We start from the raw sequence: 23236 nt of genomic DNA on the forward strand, positions 1-23236 counted from the left end.
GGCCCCGGGCCTGTCCCCAGCACCCCCCCCCAGAAGCGTGACTCTGACCCAGAGGGCATGCCCTCTTTTTATGGGGTGCAGCTGGGGCCCAGTGCGCAGCAAGGTGCATACACCCGACACTTCAGCACTGAGGCTATCGGTCCCGTGCCCTCGTAGCGGAGACCATCAGACGGTGGGTGGGTGGGGCGGCTAGGCTGAATACCACACCCTATTGCTAGGAGACAGAAATTTATTTCTGGTTTAAATTCTACCCGCTGGTAAGATTTTGGGCTTTGGATCCCAGCCCTTGGACTTGACCAGAGGCAGAGTGACTGAACTTTACCAAGATTTTAGGGGACGGGTATTGCTGTGGGTCATTTTGTACTGGGCTCTGTTTCCTTTTCTGCAAGGCGGGAGGTGTTAGTGTTCAGTGTGTAACTCAGTCTGAGGTCATTTGGCCACAGGAGGCCACATCCGACCCCAGCAGAGAGAGCGTCACATCCACCAGACGTGTGGTGGTCACTCAGACTGAGACTCAGCGGGCTCCCTGTGGGGGCGGGCACTGCACGCTGGCCGGCCATCTGCGAAGGTGAAGTGCAGGGGAGAGGAGGACGGGGGGGGGGGGGCTTGTAGGGGGAGGGGGCTGCAGGGGGAGGGTGGTAAGGACCGGGTGACAGAAGGGCTGACCCGCAGTGCTGTGTGTGGGCACTGCTAGTGTTCTCAGCGTGCTCTTGTCTCCTGTCTCTGCTACACAGAGGCAGCTGGGGGCCTTTTCTGCCTTTATGGGGTGCAGCTGGGGCACAAAAAGTGAGATTAGAGAGACAGGGGAGAAGGCAGCGGGACTCAGACACTTTGCAGCCAGCAGAAGAGGCTTGGCTTTCGCAGAGGGCGATGGGGTCCCTGGAGCATTTGGGACAGGAGACTGCCACGTTAGGACATCAGGACGTGGGCTGCAGAGGTGTGCAGAGGTGTGTGGGTGGGCGGGGAGGGGTGGGATGGGAGCAGGAGACCCTGCTGTCTGAGTCCCAGGTGAGGCTGGGACCCTGGAGGCCCTGCTGTCTGAGTCCCAGGTGAGGCTCAGGGCCCGCCTGCCCCGGCGTCTCCCCCGCCACCCCCCCATGCCCTTGACCTCTCCCGCCTTGAGGGGCACTGACTGATACTTCCCCAGCCAGTCGCCCTCCTCTCTGCAAACAGAAGCTGGAAATTGTCGTGGGCTGGGGCCTGTAGCTCGGATGGGCAGTGACTCCTCCCCTGGCCGCACAGGGGAAGTTCCAAGGAGTCCAGCCAGCAGTCCGCTCTCCCTAGTGATTGGGGCTGACTTAGTTCTGGCTCACAAGGAAGCCGGCTGGGGGGACTGCCCTTCCTGGATAAAACAGGATTTCTGGAGAGATCTTTTATCTTTTTATTTTTTTTCTTTGGCCTCCTTCCCTCCCTTTCTGGCTGGGATACTGGCAGGAGCACATGATAGATGGAGTTGTGACACCATCTTGTGACCATGAGGCAGCAAGCCTGAGCTTGGGGACATTTGTCTCATCTGAGACAGTGGACTTGAGGAATTGCTCCTGTAGGAGGCTTACTGGGGGATGGGTAATTTTTTGTGTCCGTTTGACTGGCCGTGGGGTGCCCAGATTGAGTATCATTCTGGGTATATCTGTGATGGTGTTTCCAGATGAAATTTGAATTTGAATTGGCAGGCCCAGCAAAGCAGACCCTCTTCCCAGCGTGGGTGGGCCTCAGGCAACTCCGGATGGCCTGAAAAGAGCACAAGAGGGAGGAGGGAGGAGGAGGAGTTAGGCTTTTTTCTGCCTCACCGCCTGGGCTGGGATTGATGTCCTCTTTCTCTGCAAGCACACTGGGATTACACCACTGGGGCTCCTGGCCGTCCAGCTTGCAGGCGCTGGGTCATGGTGCTTCTCGGCCTCCATGATTGTGCAAGCCAATCCGTCATAATAGATTTCCATTTACGCCCCACCCCCGCCTTGGTTCTGTTTCCTTGGAAAACCCTGACTAGTACGGACAGTGCTATGCTGACGATGTACTTGGGAGCCACATTGGTGAGGGAGGGAGGGACGCAGGGCAGGACTGGATGAGCAGAAATTGAGCCACATGCAGGTACAGTGGCCTCATCTGGTCCATCCTGCCCGGAGATCCTGGAGCCGGGACAGCCCTTCAGGGATGGCTTGAGCTAAGGACAGAGGGCTAGGTCTTTGTCTCTTCACACCGGCCAGTCACCGCGCGTGTGGGATGTCCTAGGGGTGAGGCAGTTTCCTTGGACAGAGGACAGATGGTCCCCAGGGAGCACTCAGCTGGGCGTGGGCAGCACCAGCACTATGGCAGTGGGGACGGGGTACCTGGGTCCTGGACGTGCACCCCAGTGTCCCCTACATCCCTGAGTGGCTCAGCTGCTATAACATCGCAACAGCCTCTCCCCACTGGCCTTTTTGTGGGCAGGAAGCAACGTTCAAAGCACTGCTAGGCCAGCGTCCCTTTACTTTTGGTCGAAGGCATCATCCAGGGTAAGCCTTGGACCTTGGGGCACTCCGGTGAGTGAGAGAGAAAGGAGGCAGAGGGCACAGCCTGAGCAGTGAAACGGGTGTGCAGTGACATGACTCGGCCCCGAAGCTTCCCTCCAGCAGCAATGGATGCCACACGTCCACACTGCCGGGGGCGGAGGCTGACACGCCCCCACACCGCCCGTCTTTACTCGTCGCTTTCAGTGCTGGGAGCTGATCGCACGCTCTGTAAGATGGGAGTCGCTGCCACTGTTCTCCAATATCCATCCCACCATCATTCGGTAACAGAGCTTAGGATAGGTGGGAACGGACGCCCAGCCAGACCACACTGCCTGGCCTCCCCTGCATGTAGGGTCATCACGGGGTATGTGAGTGGAGGCAGTAGGGAACAGCCATTCACAGACATGTCCTCTCTGTGTGGCATCTGACCTGTTGACAGGAGGCTCTGTGCAACCTCGTGCTGGTGCTGGGGACCCGCTTATGGCAAAGGAGGTGGGGGCGGTGAGCCCGTGGCTCTGGGACCCACCGGTCCCCTAACACACCACATGGCCCAGAAGCTGCTGGCCCAGCGGAGCAATGAAGCTGCCTTTCGGCTCAGAGTTGATAGCCTGTGAGTGGGGGCGTCTGACATGTGTCTCCTCTAAGTATAGACTTGGGTGCGGGAAGCAGGGGGTGGAGGCAGGAGTGGGTCTGCCCACCAATGCTGTCTCCAGGGGAGTTTGTCCGGTTCTCACAATCCTGACCTCTTCTAGAGGGCGAATGCTTCCAGAAAGGGATGTGGTAAGAGTCTGATTCAATGTTGGGTCACGGCTCCTTGTGCCAGAAGACTAGCAGGTCAAGGAAGGGGTCTCCTCGCGGCCACCGGAGGAGGTAGGGATCCTGCTGCCTGGGGACGGGGGCGGGGGCGGGGGGAGAACACGTCTGGCACCTACCTGAGCCTGCCTCTCTGCCCAGTTTTGATGGTATGTGGACAAGCACAGCAGCCGTGACCTGAGAAGGGTGTGTTGGCCGAGGTTCTAAAGCCTCTAGATGAGAGATGAGAGTCCGGGCCGGTCCACCAGGTAGCTCATCTAGAACAGGAGAGATGCTACTCGGTGGAGGGAACCCACAGTGGTGAGGGCAGAGGGGCAGGAAGTGGAGGCACAGGGTGAGCAGCTGCTGTGGCCCCAAGATTGCATCAACCTTCCTCTTGTAAATTTCCACAAAAGGGAGCAGCCAGAATCCTGGAGACGCTCTTCCGACGGTGACCCCTGTGGCTGGCGGGTCTGAGGGGCGCCAAGGTGGACCGTGGTCGGCATTACGGCGTGCTGCCCAGATTCGCCCCTCAGAACGAGGGCTCTCATTCCCTCCGTGGCTGGGAGTATAGGCTGCCGATGGCCCAGAGAAGTCCCTCCTGGGGAGCTGCCGTCAGCTGCGGGCTACCCCCTCCCTGGACGCAGCCCGTGCAGACTGGCTTGTGCACGGTGCAAAGGCTCCACCCTCTGGTCTCAGTTCAGGACGTCCCTGTAGGGCCAGGTGGCCCCTCACCAGTCAGCCTCTCCTCCCCAAGCAGCAGCCTGCATGCAAGGGCCTGTCTCTCAGGGAGCCCATCCTGTGTCTCCTAGAGCCTCGCCGAAGCCTCGCCCGTTACCCAGCACTCTGGTCTTGTCTTGTGTCCCTGCTGCATCAGTGACGCTCCCTCGACCTGGAACCACTCCTTGCATTTTGTCCCTTCACCTTAAACAGCAGTCACAGATCTGATCGATTGTCCTGACCCCGCCGGGCCTCCCTGTGAACACTCACCACTCATTCATTGTTGCACGAATGCAGGCTTTTCCAAGAGTCTGCTCACGGACACAGCAGTGGAGGCTCCGTAATCATCACGTGTTGTCAATCATTTCGTCGACATCCAGAGAGTCATAAGTAATATAACAGCTGAATACACTCCATCTGCCAGAAGAAATAAAGCGTGATAATAGCATTGAAGCCCCCTGAATGCCTTACTGATTAAAGTCCCCACCAATACCCAGAGGAAACCACTCTCCTGAATTTGGTGTTTAGCATTCTTTTAGTTTAAAAAGATGGCGTTAAATACCACATGCATTCACGTTCAACGTTTTTTCACTCAATGTTGTGAAACTCGTTTATGTTGATGTATTTATAGTTATTTTCTTACCATATAGCATCCTATTGGGTAACTATGTATCATTTATCAATTCTCCTATAGATTACTTTATGATTCCCCCCTCCCCCCAGCAGTTACAATGAACGTTCCTGTCTTTGCACACATAGGCGAGCTGCTCTGGGGTGCACACCAAGATTGGAATTGCTGGGTTGTAGGGTATATGCGTCCTTAGCCGCTAGAAATTGCTGGATAAGCTGTCGAGAGTTAGTGAATCAATTTCCACTCCCATCAGCAGCAAATCAGAGTTCATTCCGCACTGCTCACAAATCCACATCCTCACCAATTTGGGCACTGACAGGTTTTAAGTTTTTGCCCATCTGTCTGGGGTGAAATGTCATGTCCTTGGTTTTAATTTCTTTTAGCCTAATCTTAGTGAAAGTAAGCTTCTTGTGTTCGCTGCTCAGTAATTATTTGTTGCACAAATGAGTACGAAAAGCTCCACTCATTCATTCTGTGTTCACGCATCTGTCCTCTTTGATGCCTGCAGAGACCCCATTCCTACACCCTCCATAGGCTAGACTTTGGCTTACACACCTGGCCTTCTACCAGACGCTCCTTTCACATCCTATCCCTACCATGCCCTCTGGCCCAAAAATCCATTTCTGGAGCTTGTCTCGTTGCTCATGATGCTGACCTATTCCTGTGACTTTGCCCTGGCAGGTCCTCCCATCCCCTTGTCCGGAGACGGATCTGTCCTCTAACCTACCGCTTGGCTGAGGCTGAGGACTTACCTCTGTGACATCAACCCAGTTCATCCTCAACCAGTCATAAACCTAGGTTGCAAACAGGCTGACCTCTTGCTCTCCTGTTCCTGTCGTGGCACTGCTAACCCTTTTGCTCAGTGGGTCTTGAAGCTTTCATCCACCTTGGTATTGGTCTGGCTCCTTCTCCTAAGAGATGTGAGGCAGGAAAGCATCCTCAAGCTACAGGGATAACCGATCTAAGATGTCATAATTGCATCCAACCAGTTGCTAACTACTGTCCATTTTTCCTATGTAAAATCTACTTCCATCATCTTTGCCCTGTCACCTTGCAGACTCTTGCAACAAGCCGGAAAAGCCGCTGAAAACCCCTAAGGTCTCCAGTGATGTCTGTAGGGGACCCCTGATACTGTTAGGAGCCAGTCTCCTAGGGGGATTTCTGAGGCCTCGGGGCTGTACAGCAGGGAGAAACCCCTGGGGCCTTCCTGAGCTCCACCAGGAGAAAATCCCAAGAGACTGCCTGAGGCCATGTCAGGAAGGAGCCCCTGAGAATCCACTGAAACTTTATTAGATCTCTGGAGATTCTCCGAGGTCGTGTAAGGACAGGATCTCCGGAGGGTTCATCAGGCTGTGCAGCACAGGGGTCCTGAGAATCCACTGAGGCTGTGTCATCAGGGGATCACCAAAGATCCATTGAGATCGCCCCAGGGAGAAGATTCCTGGAGAGTTTCTGTGGAGACTAAAGGGGATCCCTGGAGAGTTCCCACAGTTGTCATTCACCCAACAAACATTTTTTTTATTAAAAATTTTTAAACATTTATTTTTGATTGAGAGAGACAGAGGGTGAGCAGGGGAGGGGCAGAGACAGAGGGAGACACAGATCCGAAGCAGGCTCCAGGCTCTGTCTGAGGTGTCAGCACAGAGCCCCACGTGGGGCTTGAACTCATGAACCATGAGATCACGACCTGAGCTGAAGTCAAGAGCCGGACGCTTAAAGAACTGAGACACCCAGGCGCCCCCAACAAACATTTCTAGAGGCAGAAGACACAGGCCCCACCCCGCAGGATCTCACAAGCCACCTGTGGAGACAGATAAATGTTGCAGGCCGGGTGCTAGCAGCTGCGAACAGCCCCGCTATCGCCAAGACAGGTCTAAGCCTCAGTGTGGCCAGAGGGAGAGAACCATTCTGCTCTTCCAGAAGGAGGCAGCCGTTCCCGGGGGTGGTTGGCGCATGGCTGAGAGCACGCACACAGAGCACCTTGTGCAGCATCTTGCGCTTGGCAAGCGCAGAAGCAATGTTGATTATCGGCAAGGGAGGCAAACTTTAATCAGAGAGCATAATCAGATTTGTGTTTCACAAGAGAACTGGCGGAGGCGTGTTAAGGGGCTCCCCAGGCGCAGTGCCAGTCTGCAATGCCAGACTCCTCGGTCTACGGCCAAGGGAAGGTAGTGCTAGCAGCACAAGCAATTTCACTTTCCGGTGGCTACGTTAAAACAAACAAACAAAAAAAGGTAAAAGAAAACGAGAAAATAATTTCAGCAATATATTTTACTGGATCCAATATACCCCAAATATTATTTCACTATGGAATCAACGTGAGATTATTTTCCCTCTTTGCTTCGTACCGACTCTGAAACCCCGGGCGTATCTTTCTGCGCCGGGCTCAGCGCGCCACCCCCGCCGTCTGGTCCAGCAGCGGAGCCTGGAGGCGGGCGCGGGTGCCAGCCCGCCGCCGGGACAGCACACGCAGGCCCACAAGCCACCGCCACCGCCACCTCGCTTCCTCCCCGGCGTCGCCCTTTAATGCCGTCAGCGCCCGCGCCGTGCGTCACGCGCGCCCGGGAGGGGGGCGGGACTTCCGGACGCGCGGAGGCACAACTTCCGGAGAGAGGCGGAAGAGCCTCTGGGCTCTGGACTCCGGAGTCCCGGGACGTTTGAGGGGTTCCCCCGGGGTACAGGAAGGGGTCGCCGGGGTCGGCCGGCTGCATTCCGGGTGTCGGGGCCGTGAGTCCGAGGGATGAGGAGGGGCCATGGCCAGCGACGGGGCCAGGAAGCAGTTCTGGAAGCGCAGCAACAGCAAAGTCCCGGGCAGGTGGGTGTGACGGGGAGGCCGGGTGGGGGTCAGGGGTCAGAGGTCAGGTGGGCGCGTCGGCCGGCTGGGCTGCGGGTGGAGTCGGGGTCTGGGGGCGGGGGTGACCTGGGCTGTGGGAGGACCGCGGGGGAAGTGCGGGGCGTTGGGGAACTGGGGGCGGGGGGCCGAGCTTAGGGTCTGGGAGGCGACAGGGGCTGCGCGAAGCAGCTTCGAGGCTTGAAGGGAGGAGGAGGGGGGAGTCGCCGGCAAGTTTGTCCCGAGACTGGCAGGCTCCCTTCTGCGAAACTGCCGGGCTCCCTGGGCACGTCGAAAGGCACCGGCTCGGGTCGTGCTTCGAAGAGTTCGGTGGAGTCCGGAAAGTGGCCCCGGGCTGTGCTCTCTGGGACGTCGGTTTCTGGAGGGGGCGTGGCGGTTTGACCCACTTGCGTGGCCTTCTCGTCTCTCTTGCGGACGACTGCTTTTGCCTTGAGCAAGGATTTGCTCAAGTGGATTTGGGACTCCCTGTGAATTTCCATGTATCCCACTTTCTGGCCTCAAAACCAACTCCTTTCTCGAGTCAGCAGCGGGAAGCAAATTTAAACAAAAATGAAAACAAAAACAGAAACAAACAACTGAAGTGCTCGCAAAGGCCTGGGTGCACCCTGGAAGCTGTACAGCTCCAAAGTCCTGGTTGGCGTGTCACTGATCCCTGGCCGGGGCCCCTAGGGCACGCGAAGACGTGGCGGGGAAAATGCTTGGGATGAAATCAGCCGCTGGTGAAAATAGACTAAACAGATTTCAGGACTTCTGAACACGGTTTATTCCATTTGGAAACTAAGGTCTGACCTACTGAAAATGAGGAATGTGTGGTGTTCGAATGACTGCATGTGGAGCCATTTATAAGCACAGCTCATCTGTAAGTGTTGTATTATAGGCACTGTTGTTCGTAAGCTTTGTAGTTCATTGCGTTCAGTCAGAAACGTGTATTTTTAGAGCTGTTTGGGAGTTGGTAGAAGTGAGTTACTGTTTGCCCTGGCCCAGGGACTTGGGAGGGGATTGATCACCCGAGGCGGCCGGAGATCCTGTTTTCCTCCCCAGGGCTGTGCTTGCTTGGAGCCTGTCAGGGTCCAGGATGATGTGAAAATTCTGCAATGGCAGAGAATAGGAGGTCCCAGTAGTGACAGAGGCAGATGCTCTGGGACGTGGAGTCCAGGGAAGCTGAGCCACGTGCAGGAGAACTTCTGTGTCCCTTCTGGGTCTTTCTTGAGGCTTTGGTCTGAACAAACTCTTAACGGCCAGCTGAGCTGTAAGAACGTGGGGCTGCTGTGTGGAGTCGTAACGGCGAATACGCTTTGGATTGATGACTGTCTCTTGGTCATTTGTCCTTGCATTGGTTGTAGCAGTGTCCCCCTCCCCCCAGATTCCTCTCTCTCTGGAACCTGGGAACGTGACCTTGTTGGGAAAGTAGCATCTTTGCAGAGGGACTCAAGTTAAAATGGGGTCAGAGTGGATTAGAGGGAGCCCTTGTCCAGCGACTGGTCTCTTTCACGGAAGAGGGCAGTTTGGACGCACGGGGAAGACGTAGGGAAGACAACAGGGAAGAGGAAGGCAGACGTGGGAGCCGTGCGCTCACAAGCCCGGGAATGCCAAGGCTTCCTGGCAACCAGCAGGAGCAGGAAGAGGCGAGGAAGGGTCCTTCCGTGAGGATTTTAGACAGAGTGTGGCCCTGCCAACCCCCTGATGTTGGACTTGAAGCCTCCCAGACGGCCAGGATAGATTTCTGTCGTGGTGTGATGGCCACAGGCAGCTAACATGCCCCCCTCGGCTTTCTTCGTGAGATTCTGTGTTACCGAAGACAGGCTTTCGTCGCCCTTGGGCTCTGGCGCTGTGCTGGGTCTTAGGCATTTTGGAGAGTGGCTCCCTTGTTGGAGTTTCAGCGTTGGAGTGGAGTCTGGGAGAACTGCCAGAGGCTGTGAGTGCGGAGGGCAGGGCACCGAGGAGGGGTTGGGGCCCCTGGCAAGGCCTGCCCAGCCGCTGCGCGCCCCGTGCCTCCCAGGGCCCTGCTGCTGTTGCCGGCAGCAGGCGTCGCCCAGGTTTGCCCTCTTCCCTCAGCGGCTCACCTTCCCGTGGTCATCACTTGGCACACACTCGGGCTTTGCCTGCACGGGCACAGCGCTGTCAGAGCTCCTGGCGGAGTCCTGTGGCTCTGCCCGTCCTGTCCGTGGTCCCCATGACTGTCTGACGCTTTGAGTGTGGACATGAGCCCAGGGAAACTCCACGGAGGAGGAACAGACTCACCACCCAATACAGGGCCGTTAGGGGGTCATCTGTACGGCACAGCCCTTAATGTCCCTTAGTCATGATCCCCTCCTCATGCGTCCTTGTGACAATAATGGCTGGTGGCCACGGAGCACTTAGTGTTTGCCAGGCAGTTCCTGGTGCCCCGCAGTGTTGCATCTCCTTAGTGTTGTAGAGTCACAGAACGGTGCTCTGTCCTCCAGCTGACGCTCCCTGGGGGCAGGCTTGGGTTAGGGCCCTTGGTTGTATCCCCCCCCGAAGTGCCATGTGGGGGAGCAGAGTAAGGCCCTTTATAACCCGACCCCTGCCCAATTCTTTAGCCACATCCTGCAGCCCTCCTTGCTTTGACCTTTGCCCTCAGCGGTGCGGACAGGCTTGCAGGTTCCTTGGTGTACCTGCTGTGTGATGCCTCGGTCAGTTTCATGCCGTCAGAGCGGACCAGAATGTTCGTTCCCTCTCTTTCCTCCCCTTTGCCTGGCTTATTCAATTTTCTTAACTTTCAAAGTTCGCCTCCAGCGTACCTCCTCATAAAGCCTTGTGTGTTTTCGTGCAGCCTGGACCAAACCTTTCGTGCGTCAAACCCAGCATTGTTGGTAAGTGTTCTTCTCTGGACCGTGCGCTCTGCGAGTCTCACGACCGTGCCTTGCTCCCCTTTGCATATTGTTAGTGATGATTGATGGGGGTTGATTCGAACCTCCTTCCAGATTAACCTCGAGGGAATAAGGGATTTGGGCAGGGGCTCACACTGCGCGAGAGGTGGTCTTGCCAGTAGGCGCCCACTCTGCACACCTTGGACCGTAGATTGTCTGTTTGGCTGGTGCTTTCTTAGGGATTTCTCTTCTGGTTGAGGCAGGATGTGTGATGTGGTGGAAAGACCTCTGGCTTGGTTCTGTGGTCCAGGTTTAGCCTATTTTTCCTGTTACCTCTGTGTGACTTTGACCAGGTCATGTCACCTCTGGGGCCCTCGGTTTCTGCACGTATAACCTGATGAAGCTGGGTTAGACTTAAGTGGCTGGGACCTCCAGGCACATATTTGTTTGGTCTAGTCCGATTCTCACTCTCTCTCTCTCTCTTTAAAAAATTTGTTTTAAATTTTTTATTTTTGAGAGAGAGGGAGAGAAAGAATGAATGAACAAATGTGAATCGGGGAGGGGCAGAGAGAGAGAGGGAGACACAGAATCCGAAGCAGGCTCCAGGCTCTGAGCTGTCAGCACACAGTCCCATGCAGGTCTCGAACTCCAGAACCATGAGACTACGGCCTGAACTGAAGCCGGACACTTAACCGACTAAGCCATCCAGGTGCCCCTCGTTTGATTCTCTTTGATTCTCTTTGATGAGCGTGAGAGAAGGCCTCTTGGACCAGCTTTGAGAGTTTGAAAATTTGTTCATTCACCAGGTATTTGTTGAACCAACACTCTGTGCCAGGAACAGGTGCTAGAGATACACCAGTGACCCAAACAGATCTGAATGTGTGCTCTCACAGGGCTTACATTGGAGCAGGAGGGGCAGAGAATAAATACCATGACTGCATTAGGGGGAGAGTTACCCCTGAGAAGACGGTGGTTGTTACTGAAATGTACAGCAGAGAATTGGGATAGACCCTTCGGAGGCAGGCAGGGCGAGTGGGGAGGGTCTCACAGTGACAAGGTGGCTGGAGAAGCCCTCACCGAGGAGGTTGCATCTGAGCAAGATTTGCAGGAGGTGAGTGCACAGGCCCCTTGGGTGGCTGGAGGACCGTGGTCCGGGCAGAGGGCGAGAGAGCGCAGAGCCCCCTGTCAGGAGTGACCCCGGCGGGTTTGGGACGAACAGGGGGCCTGATGACTGTAGCCGAGGGAGGAGGCAAGAGAGTCACGGGGCACGAGATCTGGCTGGGGGTGGGGGCGGGTCTCGTGGTCACAGCGAAAAGACGTGGACTCTCAGTCTCTTATTCTGAAGTGGGGACACTGGAGGGTCTTGGCAGAGGGGCGGCTGGAGCTGCCTCTGGTCTGGCAGGATCACTCCGGCTGCTGAGTGGGTGGTAGGTTAGGGGCCAGGAGGGCAAGGGCAGCGGCGGGGAGACGGGTTAGGCTGCTGGGAACACCCGGGTGAGGGATGACGGTGGCGCGAGAAGGATCAGCAAGTGGGTGACGGAAGGTTCGGTCTCCGACTCTCCGGGGCCGGTTCTTTCCGGGGCCGTCGATTCGCTTGGCTCCTGCGGGGTCTGCGGTTGCAGTGGGCATTCTTGCCACGCTTCGCTTGACATGCCAGGAACTCGTCGCACGCTGGCTGTGAGAACACAGGCAGCCTTTCAGCGTGGGCCCACCGCTCGCTGTCCCGGCTCGGCAGCGTGCTCGGCTCGCGGGAGGGCGTGCGGGCAGCTGGGGCCTGTGAAGGGTGACATTTGTGAGTGGGATGGCGGCAAGCAAGGCCCGGTTTGAATATGGCAAGGCTGTGGGTGCCTGGGGCGGAGCTGGGGCAGAGGGTGACGCGCGGTCCAGCCGCCACAGCCCGAGGAGTCCCTGAGCCCGTGAGACGTGAGCTCCACGGTCATCTTCACGGGCCACCGTCACTCATCAACTGAGGGGAGGATTTGTCGGGATCACCCGTTCATTCAGAACGTCCTTCCACGTGCCAGGTACCACGCGGAACCGAGAGAGGTGGCTCTCAGGCCGTGGGCGAGGGAGACCGCACGTCAGTTCGCGCAGTGCGAAGGGCTTCGAAGGCAATCCCGGGGGAGTGTTTGCAGAAGAGCGGGACACCGCGTGAACGGAAGGCCGTGCCCTCCCGGGAGAGGTCCTGCCTAACTCGAGGTGGCGCCAGCCCGTAGAGATGCAGGGATGTGGGGGCGGGGGGCGTCAGAGCACTCCTGCTGGGACGGGCGCACTGTAGGGACGCCAGGGGCCGGGGAGCGGCACGCCGGGAGGGGAGCACTGTGACATGAGCCTTGGGAGGGGTGCAGGTCTTGGAAGGCCATGGAAAAGAGTCGGGTGTTGATCCAAGAGCCGTGAGGAAGCACCGAAGGGTGTCGCTACGGTCCTGTCCATCCTCCTTGAGGAGAGGGCGAGAGAGGGTGAGGGTGAGGGCAGGGGCTGCCGCTGGACTCGAGTGCGTGGGCTCGGGTCCCAGGCTGCAGGCGGGGCTCGCGGGACGCTCTGATGGCCTCCGTGTCGGGGGCTGAGGTGGTCACCGGGGTTCTGGCCAGAGGGATGGGGTATGGTTGGCAGAACAGTGGTCCCCAAAGGTGTGCACGTCCTCCTCCCTGGAACCAGGAACCTGGAACCAGGTCGCACGGCAGAGGAGAGTGAAGGGTGCACATCAGCTGACCCAGAGACCGCAGATTCTTCTGGATGACCTGGCGGATCCAGTGGGATGCAGTGAGCTCTTCAAAGTGCTCAGAGTCAGCAGGAGATGAACTCTGGTCTGCGGTTGCCAGCTCTGAAAACGGAGGAAGGGGCCATGAGCTCGGGGGGTGTGGTGGCCCCTGGAAGCTGGAGCATCCTTCTCCTGACAGCCAGCAGGAGCCCCATACCTCCAGCCGCAAGAAACTGGATTCTGCCAACAGCCCGAATGAGCAGGGAGTAGACTCTCCCCAGAGCATCCAGAAATGAACACAGTGGCCAGCACCTAGACGTTAGCCTGGTGAGACCCGCCTGGGACTGCTGACTGTCGGACTTTAAGATAATAATCGTGTGTGTTTAAGCCGCTGTTTGTGCGAGTTTGTTACGGCGGCCACGAGGGCCCCTAAGCGGGGAGCGGGAGGATCAGAGAAGTGTGCTGGGGGGATGCCGGGTGGGAAGGGCTGTAGGTAGCCCTCTGCACCTGCCCCTGCAGTCCTGCCCTTGAGTGTGGCCGGGTAACTCCACCAGTCTTCGAGGGTGGGCTGGCCTCTCTCCGGCAACCTCTGCAGAGTGTGCTTAGCGTCAAGGGGCTGGAACGAAGCTGGGACGGCCCTCCCTGTGTCTTGTGTGCTCTTGGGTCCCAGACTTGGCTGGAGGCCCTGCCTCTTTTCCCAGAAGCTCTGAGCTGCTGCCTTGACCAACTCTTGCTTGTGTTTTTATTTTTCTTAGTTTATTTTATTTAAAGAAATAAATATTTTTTTTTGATGTTTATTTTTGAGAGACAGGGAGAGTGAGAGAGAGACAGAGCACGAGCAGGGGAGGGGAGAGAGAAGGAGACACAGAATCCGAAGCAGGCTCCAGGCTGTGAGCCGTCAGCACAGAGCCCGACGTGGGGCTCGAACCCACAAGCTGCGAGATCGTGACCTGAGCTGAAGTCGGACGCACAACCGATTGAGCCACCCAGACGTCCCTCTCTTGTTTTTAGAAACCTGTTTATTTCCTTGTTTGCATTTTTGTTTTTGTTTTCAGCGTCTATTTATTTTGAGAAAGAGAGCGTGTGTGTGCGCACAGGAGGGGCAGAGAGAGAGGGAGAGAGAGACTCCCAAGCAGGCTCCGCACTGTCAGCGCAGAGCCCAACGCGGGGCTCAGACCTACAAACCCTGAGCTCATGACCCGAGCCAGAGTCAAGAGTGGGACGCTCAACCGTCTGAGCCACCCAGGCGCCCCATCCTTGCTTGTATCTTTGACGTGGCCATTTGGACCGCGTGCCTGCTTATTCCTCTTTTTCTGTGTTGCAAGGAGCGGGGGAGTCTGCCCCGGCGGGGATTCTGTCCCGTGGGCGTGGGTCTCTCTGGTCTCTTCCGGTGCAGAGTCCTGTGCACAAGTGGGTGGGTTTTTGCTGTGTACCCGGTTCGTTTTGCTTGTGTCTTAGCAGTCCTCTGTCGTGTTAGTTTGTCTGGAAATGTTTTGAAAAATAAATTTGATGTGAATACATATTTGTCTACTGTGGCGAATCTAGACTCTTATGGGTTAATTTTAAGTGAGGCCAGAAATGATTAAAAAATAAATAAATCCCTGATGATTTTGATTAAAAGTTAAAAAAAAAAAAAATGAGAACAGAGGGAAGTCTCCCATTCCCCGAGTGCCGTGAAGGCGTGGTTGGAGGTCACGGGTGGGAATGGGTAGGAGGGCCCCGGGAGCCTGTCTCTCTGGTTAGGCAGTCCCCCAGACCGCCCCGGTGTGGCCCTGCCCTGCGTGTGGTGCAGATGAGGGCAGTGGTGTCGTGACCCGGGCAGAGTGGTCGACACCCGGCCCCCCTGCCTCGTCCTCTCCGGCAGCCCTGTCTGGTGACCGCTCCTCAGACACGCACGACGTCAGTCTGGCCCTGCGGGCCCTTCGGGGCACAGCGTGGGTCCCGCTCGGGGCTGGGCCGCACACGGGACCCTGCAGACCTGCGGGTGGGGGGAGGCCCCGCGCCCGGCCCCGGGAGCGTGGACGGATGTCCCAGGGCAGGGTTTCGTGCCGCACCCCGGATGGGGTGGCGTGGGCCTCGTCGTGACCGCGGCGCTGGTGCCCGGCCCCTGACGACGCAGCCCGCCTTTGGGCCTCCGCAGCCGGGGGATTACGGACCGGGAGCTGACCGCCACTGCCGCCTCCGGGCCCTGCCCTCCCCGGCTCTCTGGGGACCTGGTGCCCGCGCTGGGACTCGCACGGCTCGGGGCTCTGCGGGAGGGGACAGCAGACAAGATGTGGCGGGGTCAGGAGGCCCGGAGGGAACGGGGGGCAGCCTGGGTTCTTCCCATTTGTGGGACTTTCATTCTGAGTGCCCCGGTCTTTCTGTTCCCCTGTTCTGACACGCCGTTCCCTCTTCTCTGGGGGTTAGCGTGGAAATTCCGGGGTGCGTGCTGAGGGCTGTCAGCGAACCCAGCTGGTCCGAACGGCGTGCCGTCTTCCTGCAGGTGTGGCGCCTACACGGCTGGGGAGCACGCACGCCAGGCACCGAGATAGCCCTGCCCGCGTTGGCCTCTCCGCGTGGACAGCAGTGCTGAGGGTGGGTCTGTCCCAGGCCCGTGGCTCTGGGCGTGTCGTTCAGGGCAGAGTCCTTTCTCCTTCCACGGCTCCAGACGTTTCTGGGCTCCCGACTGCATCAGCTTTGTTCCCCAGGGCGCCTCCCAGGCTGTTCTTGCGCGTCCTGGGGTGCGTCCTGGCCCTGGGGTGCGCCTGCCGCCCCCGCTAGCCTGGCCGCCGTCCGCTGGGGCCAGACCGTCTGGACACAGTTCTTCAGTGTGCCGCGTGGCAGCTCTCCCTTGTTCCTGCCCACGCCCGCTGCGGTTTTGAAACGGCCCTTCTTTCAGTGAACGTTTGTGCTGAACCAAAATACAGAAAAGGGCTTGCTGGCTCTAAGGCCGACGCCCGGAGGAGACGGGCGGCGTTTAGTTCCTGCCTTCCGCACGGGCTCCTCAGCCAGGGGGACTGGGATCGTCAGAGGGCATCGGGCATGACGTGCGTGGAGAGGCAGGGCGGAGGACGGGGTCTTGGAAGGGGGACGGGTCCCTTGGCGCCACTGTGGGCCTCGGAGGAAGGACGCAGCGTCGGGGGTGCCGGTGCGCCCGCTTCTCTCGTTTTCTCGTGAGCCTGTTGGCAGGTGGGGAGGCCGCCCGTCGGCGGGGCCGTCCCTGGTGCTGCTGGGGTGGGGGCCTGGCGCCACCTCCCCTGTTCGGAGAATAGGCTGCCTCCGTGGACCGCAGCCGCCCGTCACTCTTCAGCCTGGCTGCCGTGGCGTGGAGCGGCCGGTGACGGCTCGGTGGCTGTGTGCCGCGTGTTGTTTGCTCTTTAGAATTACGCCCTCTCTTGGATTAGTTTTCTGTCCCCAAACCAGTCACTAGAGCCGTCGTGGCGTTTTAGGTCTCGGCCAGATGTGATTCCGTGAACCGCCCTGACGTTCGGCGGCTGTGACAGGGTCAGTCGGGCCCGGGGGGTGCGCGAGCGGGTCAGCGGGCGTGCCGAGGGAATGTGCCCTCCTCTGTGGAACCTAGCGACTTGGTCAGATTTGCAGTGCCTCATCGTTCGGGCATTTGTGCGATGAAGAAGCACGAAATGTCGCAGGCGGTTTTGGGATGCCTTCTGTGTGCCCACCAGACCCTGCAACTGCGAGGCCGACGTTTGCCGGGGGGGGGGCCGGCCCCCAGCCCGGAGCCCGTGGGGTGCGGTGTGATTCCCGCAGCAGCGTGGGCACGGGAGGCACCTGCTGCTGGAGGGTGGGGGTGACCTCAAGCTGGACCTTGAGGGACCGTCACTTCCTCTGGTCCCTTACGAGGTTGTGCGGGTGCTCTGTAGACACGGCCCGGGGCCAGCCTTCTTGGCAGTGAGGGGGCCCGAAGGAGGGCCCGGGTGAGGGAAAGGCGGACAAGAGCACTCCCGGCGGGCACCTGATGGACGGGGACGGACGGCCAGACGGAGAGCGCTGGAGGCCAGTGCTGTGACGGGGGTACGCTGGCCCCAGCCGGGGGTGGCCATGTGGGGAGGGGCCGGAGGGGGGCAGAGAAGGTTCCGGTTGTTCCCCGAGGGCAACTGGAAGACCTCGCAGACTTTAAGCTGGGGAGCGAAGCGGACCTCTGACTGGCAGAGCCGAGGCTGGCTGGGGGCAGCTGTAGCTCTCTCTCGGGACAGTGACAGAGGGGAGAGTGTTTCAGGGTCTAGGGGGACATGAAGACCGTCTGAATGCGGGTGGCCTGCTTGAGGGAGGAGGGGAGGTGGCCCTCGGATCCGGGGATCGCCGTTGGTGGAGAGTGAGTCGCAGAAGGGGTTGGTGACCTGGTCCGGAGAAGAAACGGAGCCCTGATCCAGGGCGGTGGGGACGGCGGGCGTCCCAGGGAGGGCGTGAGGGGGTGCAGGAGGCAGGGGCGCTTGTCCGCGTTCCTGCCTGGTTGGCGCTGGGTGTCCGGGGCTGGACACTGAGAAGTGGGTGTGAGGTGTGACCGTCGGGGCACAGCTGCGCTTGCGGTGGACCCGCTGATGCGACGTGGGGAGCGTGTGGCTGGGTGGGCGGTGGTGCCCAGAGGCAGCGGTTTGAGAACCCTTCGCCTGCGGGTGGGCAGGCAGTGTCGGGAGAGGGCGTGGTTTCTGGTCCAGTGGGAGGAAGGCAGGACTGGGGAGTGGAGGTCAGGGACGCGCAGAGGAGTCCAGACAGGCTGGCAGGATAGGGGGTGCGGTGGCGTGGGGGGTGGAGAGAGCAAGCTGGAGGCCAGGTGAGGGCGGGATTGAGGGGAGCAGCCGCGAGGGGACGGGCGGGGAAATGGGGCTCAGTGGGGGCTGCCACGCTGCCCTGTCCTGCCGACCCCAGAGCCTTCTCCGTCCTTCTTCCCATTTCTGATAAACGCACGCTGCTTTTGCTTCGGTGGAGGGATGGTATTGGCTCCGGGCGTGCGACACAATGATTTGACACAAGTGTGTGTGTGCGTGTTGTGAACCCATCACCACAGTCTGTCCTTAACGTTGGTCACCACGCATGGCGACAGATTGTTTTTCTTGCGATGAGAGCTTTTAAGATTTACTCTCTTGGCAGACCCTTAAAAACTGCGAATAAACTGAGGGTTGATGGGGGGCGGGAGGGAGGGGAGAGGGGTGATGGCACTGAGGAGGGCACCGGTTGGGATGAGCACTGGGTGTTGTATGGAAACCAATTGGACAATACATTTCACATTAAAAAAAAAAGATTTACTCTCTTAGCAACTTTCGATTATGCGACACGGTGTTATTAACTACAGTCCCCGTGCTGCACGCCATGTCCCCAGGACTTACTGATCTTGTCACCAGGAGATGGAACCTTCTGCCCACCTTCCCCCGTTTTCCCCTGCCCCCCCCCACCCCGGCCCCGCATGTCTGACAGCCACCAGCCTGTTCTCTGTACCCATGTGTTCGCATAGTGCTTTTCTCTTGTGAAGGAAAATTTTACTGTAAACATGCTCATTTCCAAGATCTGTTTCAAGAGACGTCCACGAAACAGCTTGCTGATTGGCTCAGTAATTGCCCAAGTCCCTGCTGGGTTTTGGGGGCCACAGGGAGCTTGACAGGAGACAAGTCTCTGTCCCTTTCTCAGGGGACAGAGCGGAGTGGGGTGGCATGGTCGTTGGTGGTGGGACAGCACAGGAGATGCTCTGGTCTGGGTCCGTGGGGCCGCGTGTTCCCTCCACGGGACGGAGGGTTTCAGATTGTGCCGCGGGGGCGGAGGGACATTGTTGCTGCTGTGTTAATGGTGCTTCCTACGTTTTCCTCGGAAGCCCTCTAAGGTTAATTTCCTTGGAAAACTTACTTCTTCTGAATATTTTATAAACCTGGGGAGCATCACTGTGTGTTCGGATGAGTCTGATGGTAAATCAGTTGCTAATTTAGTTCGTATTTCAGAAAGCTGCTGGTGAGCGCAGTGGGGGCACTGAGCCACGAGCCGGGGGCCGGCGGCCGGACCTGCCTGTTGACTTTACACGTCTGCGCCCCAGGAAGCATTTTGCCCTAAATGCAGCCATAGGATTTGTCGTTCACTTTCTGACGCTTAGGACATTTCCTTCCTCTCATGCTTCACTGGCTCAGGGCCATTTTCACCCACTGCTTTTTACATTTTTTTTAAATATATTTTTAATGTTTGATTATTTTTGAGAGAGAGAGAGAGCGCGCAAGAGAGAGAGAGAGTGAGCATGAACGGGGCAGGGGCAGAGAGAGGGAGAGAGAATCCCAAGCAGGCTCCCCGCTGACAGGACAGAGCCTGACACGGGACTCAAACTCACGAACTACGAGATCATGACCTGAGCCAAAGTCCGATACTTAACCGACTGAGCCACACAGGCACCCCTCACCCACTGCTGTTTAACCTTTCATTGAGAAAATGCCGTTCTGGCCCTGTTCTGTCTGTTTTGTTTCACAGCCGAGGCCTTGGTGTAGGGGGTCCACGTTAAACCAGAAAGCTGTTTGCCAGGAAGCGCAGGAGAATCACCTTTTTTTTTTTTTTTTTTTAAATTTTTTTTTAACGTTTATTTATTTTTGAGACAGAGAGAGACAGAGCATGAACAGGGGAGGGTCAGAGAGAGGGAGACACAGAATCCGAAGCAGGCTCCAGGCTGTGAGCTGTCAGCACAGAGCCGGACGCGGGGCTCGAACTCACGGACCGCGAGATCGTGACCTGAGCCGAAGTCGGACGCTCAACCGACCAAGCCACCCAGGCGCCCCGAGAATCACCTTTTTGTCAAAACCTGGAGGCCTCGCGGCATTCCTCCTTCCTCCCTGACTTCTGCCCTGGGACTTTGAGCTCATTTGCCTATTACCTGTGTTCTAGCAATTGTCTGCCATCGAGGCAGGAACAGGTGCGGGCTGTCACTGGCTCCCTGGCATCTTTCTAGCACCAGTGTTGGGCCGGACAGTGTTTGCTGAGTGGCTCGAGTGAAGTGTGCTCTCGACGTGAAGACCAGGCCCGAGCACCTGGCTGTCCACAAGCGGGCCCCGGACCGCCCTCGATTCTGGTTTTTATTAAACTTTCCCTGAACCGTGTCGTAAAGGCGGAGAGGCTGAGTCCTGAGGAGCCTGCACTGATGTCAGGGGCCCCGTCTCTTCTCTGGGCCTCCCCCTTCTGACCAGTGTCCCCAGCCTGTCCTCACCCGTGACCGCCTCCGACGAGAGGCGCCCCTCGCTGCCAGCTCCTGCCTGCGGTGAACCTCGGCTTCACCCCATCTTCCTCGCCTGCCTTCCCCTGCCTGGTGGCTTCCGGCGGTGCCTTCTGTGCCTCATGCAGGAGGCTGTGTTGGGAACTGGGGGGTGTTGGGGGGGGTCCCCTTCGGGCTGCCCTCCCCGGCATCTCTCCACCCGTGTCTGGGCCGTCTCTCTCACCTGGATGGGAGCCTCGGTCAGGCCACAGGGTTGGACTCCGTGACACTACGTTCGTTCTGTTTTTCCATTTGAGCATCCTTCCTGGCCGCTGGGTTGTGTGGTCATCGGGATTCATGCCCATCCGCCCGGAAAATACAGCTGTGGCTCCTGCTGTTGTCTGCTGGTCACACGTCCATCCTTCTTAAGTCTCACTGTCTTAGTCTGGGGGTGACGCCTGGTGTCGTTTTCCCCTGAAGCTGTGGCAACGTTTGGTTCTGTGGCGGTAGCCTCGCGGGCCTGTGTTGTTCGGGCCTGTTCGGAGGTCTGTGGGTGACGCTGTAGGCCGGGGGCCCGTGCGGGATCAGGCCTCCCCCCGCGGCACAGCCACCTTCCTGGGCATCCGGTCCGGGTGGAGGGCCCCGCTGGTTCTTCCCTGCCCTCCTGCCCCCCTCCCTCCGTGCGGCATCTCCACGGAGATCTCATCGGCACGTCCTGTATTTCCCCTGCTTAAAGCGCACAACGCAGTAATTTTCGTCGGTTTACGGAGTACGGCCACCGCCGCCGTGAACTTGAGAGTGTGAGCTGCACGCGCGCGGGAGCCCCTCGCTCACTAGCAGTGACGCCCCCTCCCTCCCCCCGCCGGCCCCTGGCAGCCATAGGCTACTTGTTTCTGTAGATGTGCTTCTTCTGGACGTTTCTTGCGTTTGGAATCATGTGAGGTGCGGCCCTCTGTGACTGGCCTCCTTCACGGAGCGCGTTTTCGGGGCCCGTCCACGTCGGAGTGTGTGCGTGTGTTCGCGCTACACGCCTTTTGGTCACTTGATCGTGCCCCATCGTGTGGGGGCGGCCCCGCGTGAGCCCGGCGCTTGCTCGCTGACGGGCATTTGGAGTGCTTCTGCGTTCTGGCTGCCACCAAGAGGACAGTCACAAACAGTACTTCCTTTGTGCCCACGGACGTTTTCATTTCTCTGGGCTGCATTCCTCGGAGCGGAAGCACAGGGTCACGCGGCAACTGACCTCGGAGGACCCCCGGCCTGTCCTCAGAGCGGCCGCCCCACTGTGTATCCTCTCGGCAGCGCAGGAGGTTCAGAGCCTTCCCGTTCTTGCCAACGCTTGTGTCCCCTTCCTAATTTTTGCCAGCCTTCTGGGGTGACACGGTCTCCCACTGTGGTTTCGGTTTGCATTTCTCTGACGACTAAAGCTGTGGTGCTTTCTTTTGAAAGGCTTCTGTGCATCGTGCAGCCAGAACAGGGGTGGCCGGGCGGGCCCGGGGCTGGCCAGGAACGCGTCCTTGAGGAGCGCTCCGCCTTCTGGCCCTCTGGGTGGCAGAGACGGAGCTCCTGGCAGCCTCGCGGGGAGCATGCCAGGCCCGCCACCCGGTGTGAGGAATAAGCTGTTACACGTGTAGAGTTGAAGCCACTGGATTCTGTCCCTGGACCCAGCTCCCCTCTCCACTCACCCCTACCCACTGTCACTATTCTGAATTTGTTTTCCTTGCGTGCAGTAGGAGTTTTGACCACTCGTACACGTATCCAAAATGAGTTTCATTTTCCGTTTTTAAAACTTTGTATAAACGGGGCGCCTGGGTGGCTCAGTCGGGTAAGCGTCCGACTCCAGCTCAGGTCACGATCTCGTGGTTTGTGAGTTGAGACCCCGCGTTGGGCTCTGTGCTGACAGCTCGGAGCCTGGAGCCCTCTCTGCCCCTTTTCCGCTTGAGCTCTGTCTCTCTGTCTCTCTCAAAAAGAGATAAACATTAAGAAAACACGTTCTGTAAATGATGTCATACTGTCTGTATCCAAGTTACTCTTCAGTGGTATGTTTATGAAGCTTACCAACCTCATGCTTGTCGTTCTTCCTGTCTGTTGTGGCTGGTACTCCTGTTAAATGTATATGTTCCCGTTTGCTTATTCGTCATTCAATTGATCATGGACATCTAGGGTTTTCTTAAATTTTTCTTTTCTTTGTAGTATTACCGATGTTGTGGAATCTGTCTCCCGTGTCCTTATGCCGGGGTTTCCCACGGTGTGTACCTGGGAGTGGCATTGTCGTGTGTATCTGCTTTTCCTCAGGAATCACTAGGGTCCTCTCTAAAGCAGCGAGTTACTGTAGTGTTTCAGAGCAGTGCAGTTTATTAAAAAGCTTATTGGTTAACATATTTTTTAAAGAACAATTTCATTATGTGAAATGAGGTGGGTATGTTAGCTGCTATTTTTTCTTTTAAAATGGTTTTAGCCGAAGCCTGTTTTTCTTTTTAGCTACGCAAGAGCAGATAAAAATGCAATTTTAATAAGATAAAAAGTGATGCCTTTTAATCTGAACCTGAACTTTGTTGGAACATTTTCTGCTCACTAAGCACAAGTGGGGTGCCCGTGCAGAATTCATGTGTGTGCGCTGTCCCGGGAGGGGAGGGGCCCGAGGTGTGCGGTGAAGGGCAGGACTCGGGGGAAACGACGTGCTCGCAGTAGGCCGAGACCACTGCCTGCTGGCTGTGAGCTGTGTGCGCGTGTTGAGACATAGGGAGTGGTTCAGGGGAACAAAGTGGATTGAGGGTACTGGTGGGTGCGGTCTGTGGATCGCTCTGTGGCACTCAGGCCGCTGTCATCCATGGCCGGCCCCTTTTTTACGTGTTCTTAGGTCTGGGACGAGGGAGCTAGAGCTCAGCAGTTACTGGGTTAGCACTGTGCCGGCTTGTCCTTATTGGACCTAGGACTTGAACCCAGGCCCTTTGATTCTAAGACTGGAGACTGACCGACTTTCTTTTTTCTTTTTCTTTCTTTCTTTCTTTCTTTTCTTTTCTTTTCTTTTCTCTTCTCTTCTCTTCTCTTCTTTTCTCTTTCTT

General features: G+C 57.6%; 1 protein-coding gene and 1 long non-coding RNA gene across 4 annotated transcripts in view; one reads left to right on the forward strand and one right to left on the reverse strand.

Moving 5' to 3' along the window:
• Positions 1–1417: 1417 nt before the first annotated feature.
• LOC102948777 lies at positions 1418–7142 on the reverse strand. The gene is made up of 4 exons (XR_001511478.2): positions 6984–7142; positions 4275–4421; positions 3425–3562; positions 1418–1731 (listed from the first exon to the last, which is right to left on the reverse strand). It is a non-coding gene; the product is annotated as an uncharacterized LOC102948777 (long non-coding RNA).
• A 104-nt stretch (positions 7143–7246) lies between these two features.
• The window catches only part of TBC1D22A (TBC1 domain family member 22A), a 320332-nt gene continuing 304342 nt past the window's right edge, over positions 7247–23236 (forward strand). For all 3 annotated transcript variants that reach the window (XM_042993557.1, XM_042993558.1, XM_042993559.1), the window contains exon 1: positions 7247–7450. In XM_042993557.1, the coding sequence (XP_042849491.1) occupies positions 7389–7450 (62 nt within the window). In that variant the 5' untranslated portion in view covers positions 7247–7388. The remainder of the gene's footprint in view (positions 7451–23236) is intronic.

The sequence above is a fragment of the Panthera tigris genome, chromosome B4 (assembly GCF_018350195.1).
Source record: "Panthera tigris isolate Pti1 chromosome B4, P.tigris_Pti1_mat1.1, whole genome shotgun sequence".
NCBI classification, from domain to species: domain Eukaryota; kingdom Metazoa; phylum Chordata; class Mammalia; order Carnivora; family Felidae; genus Panthera; species Panthera tigris.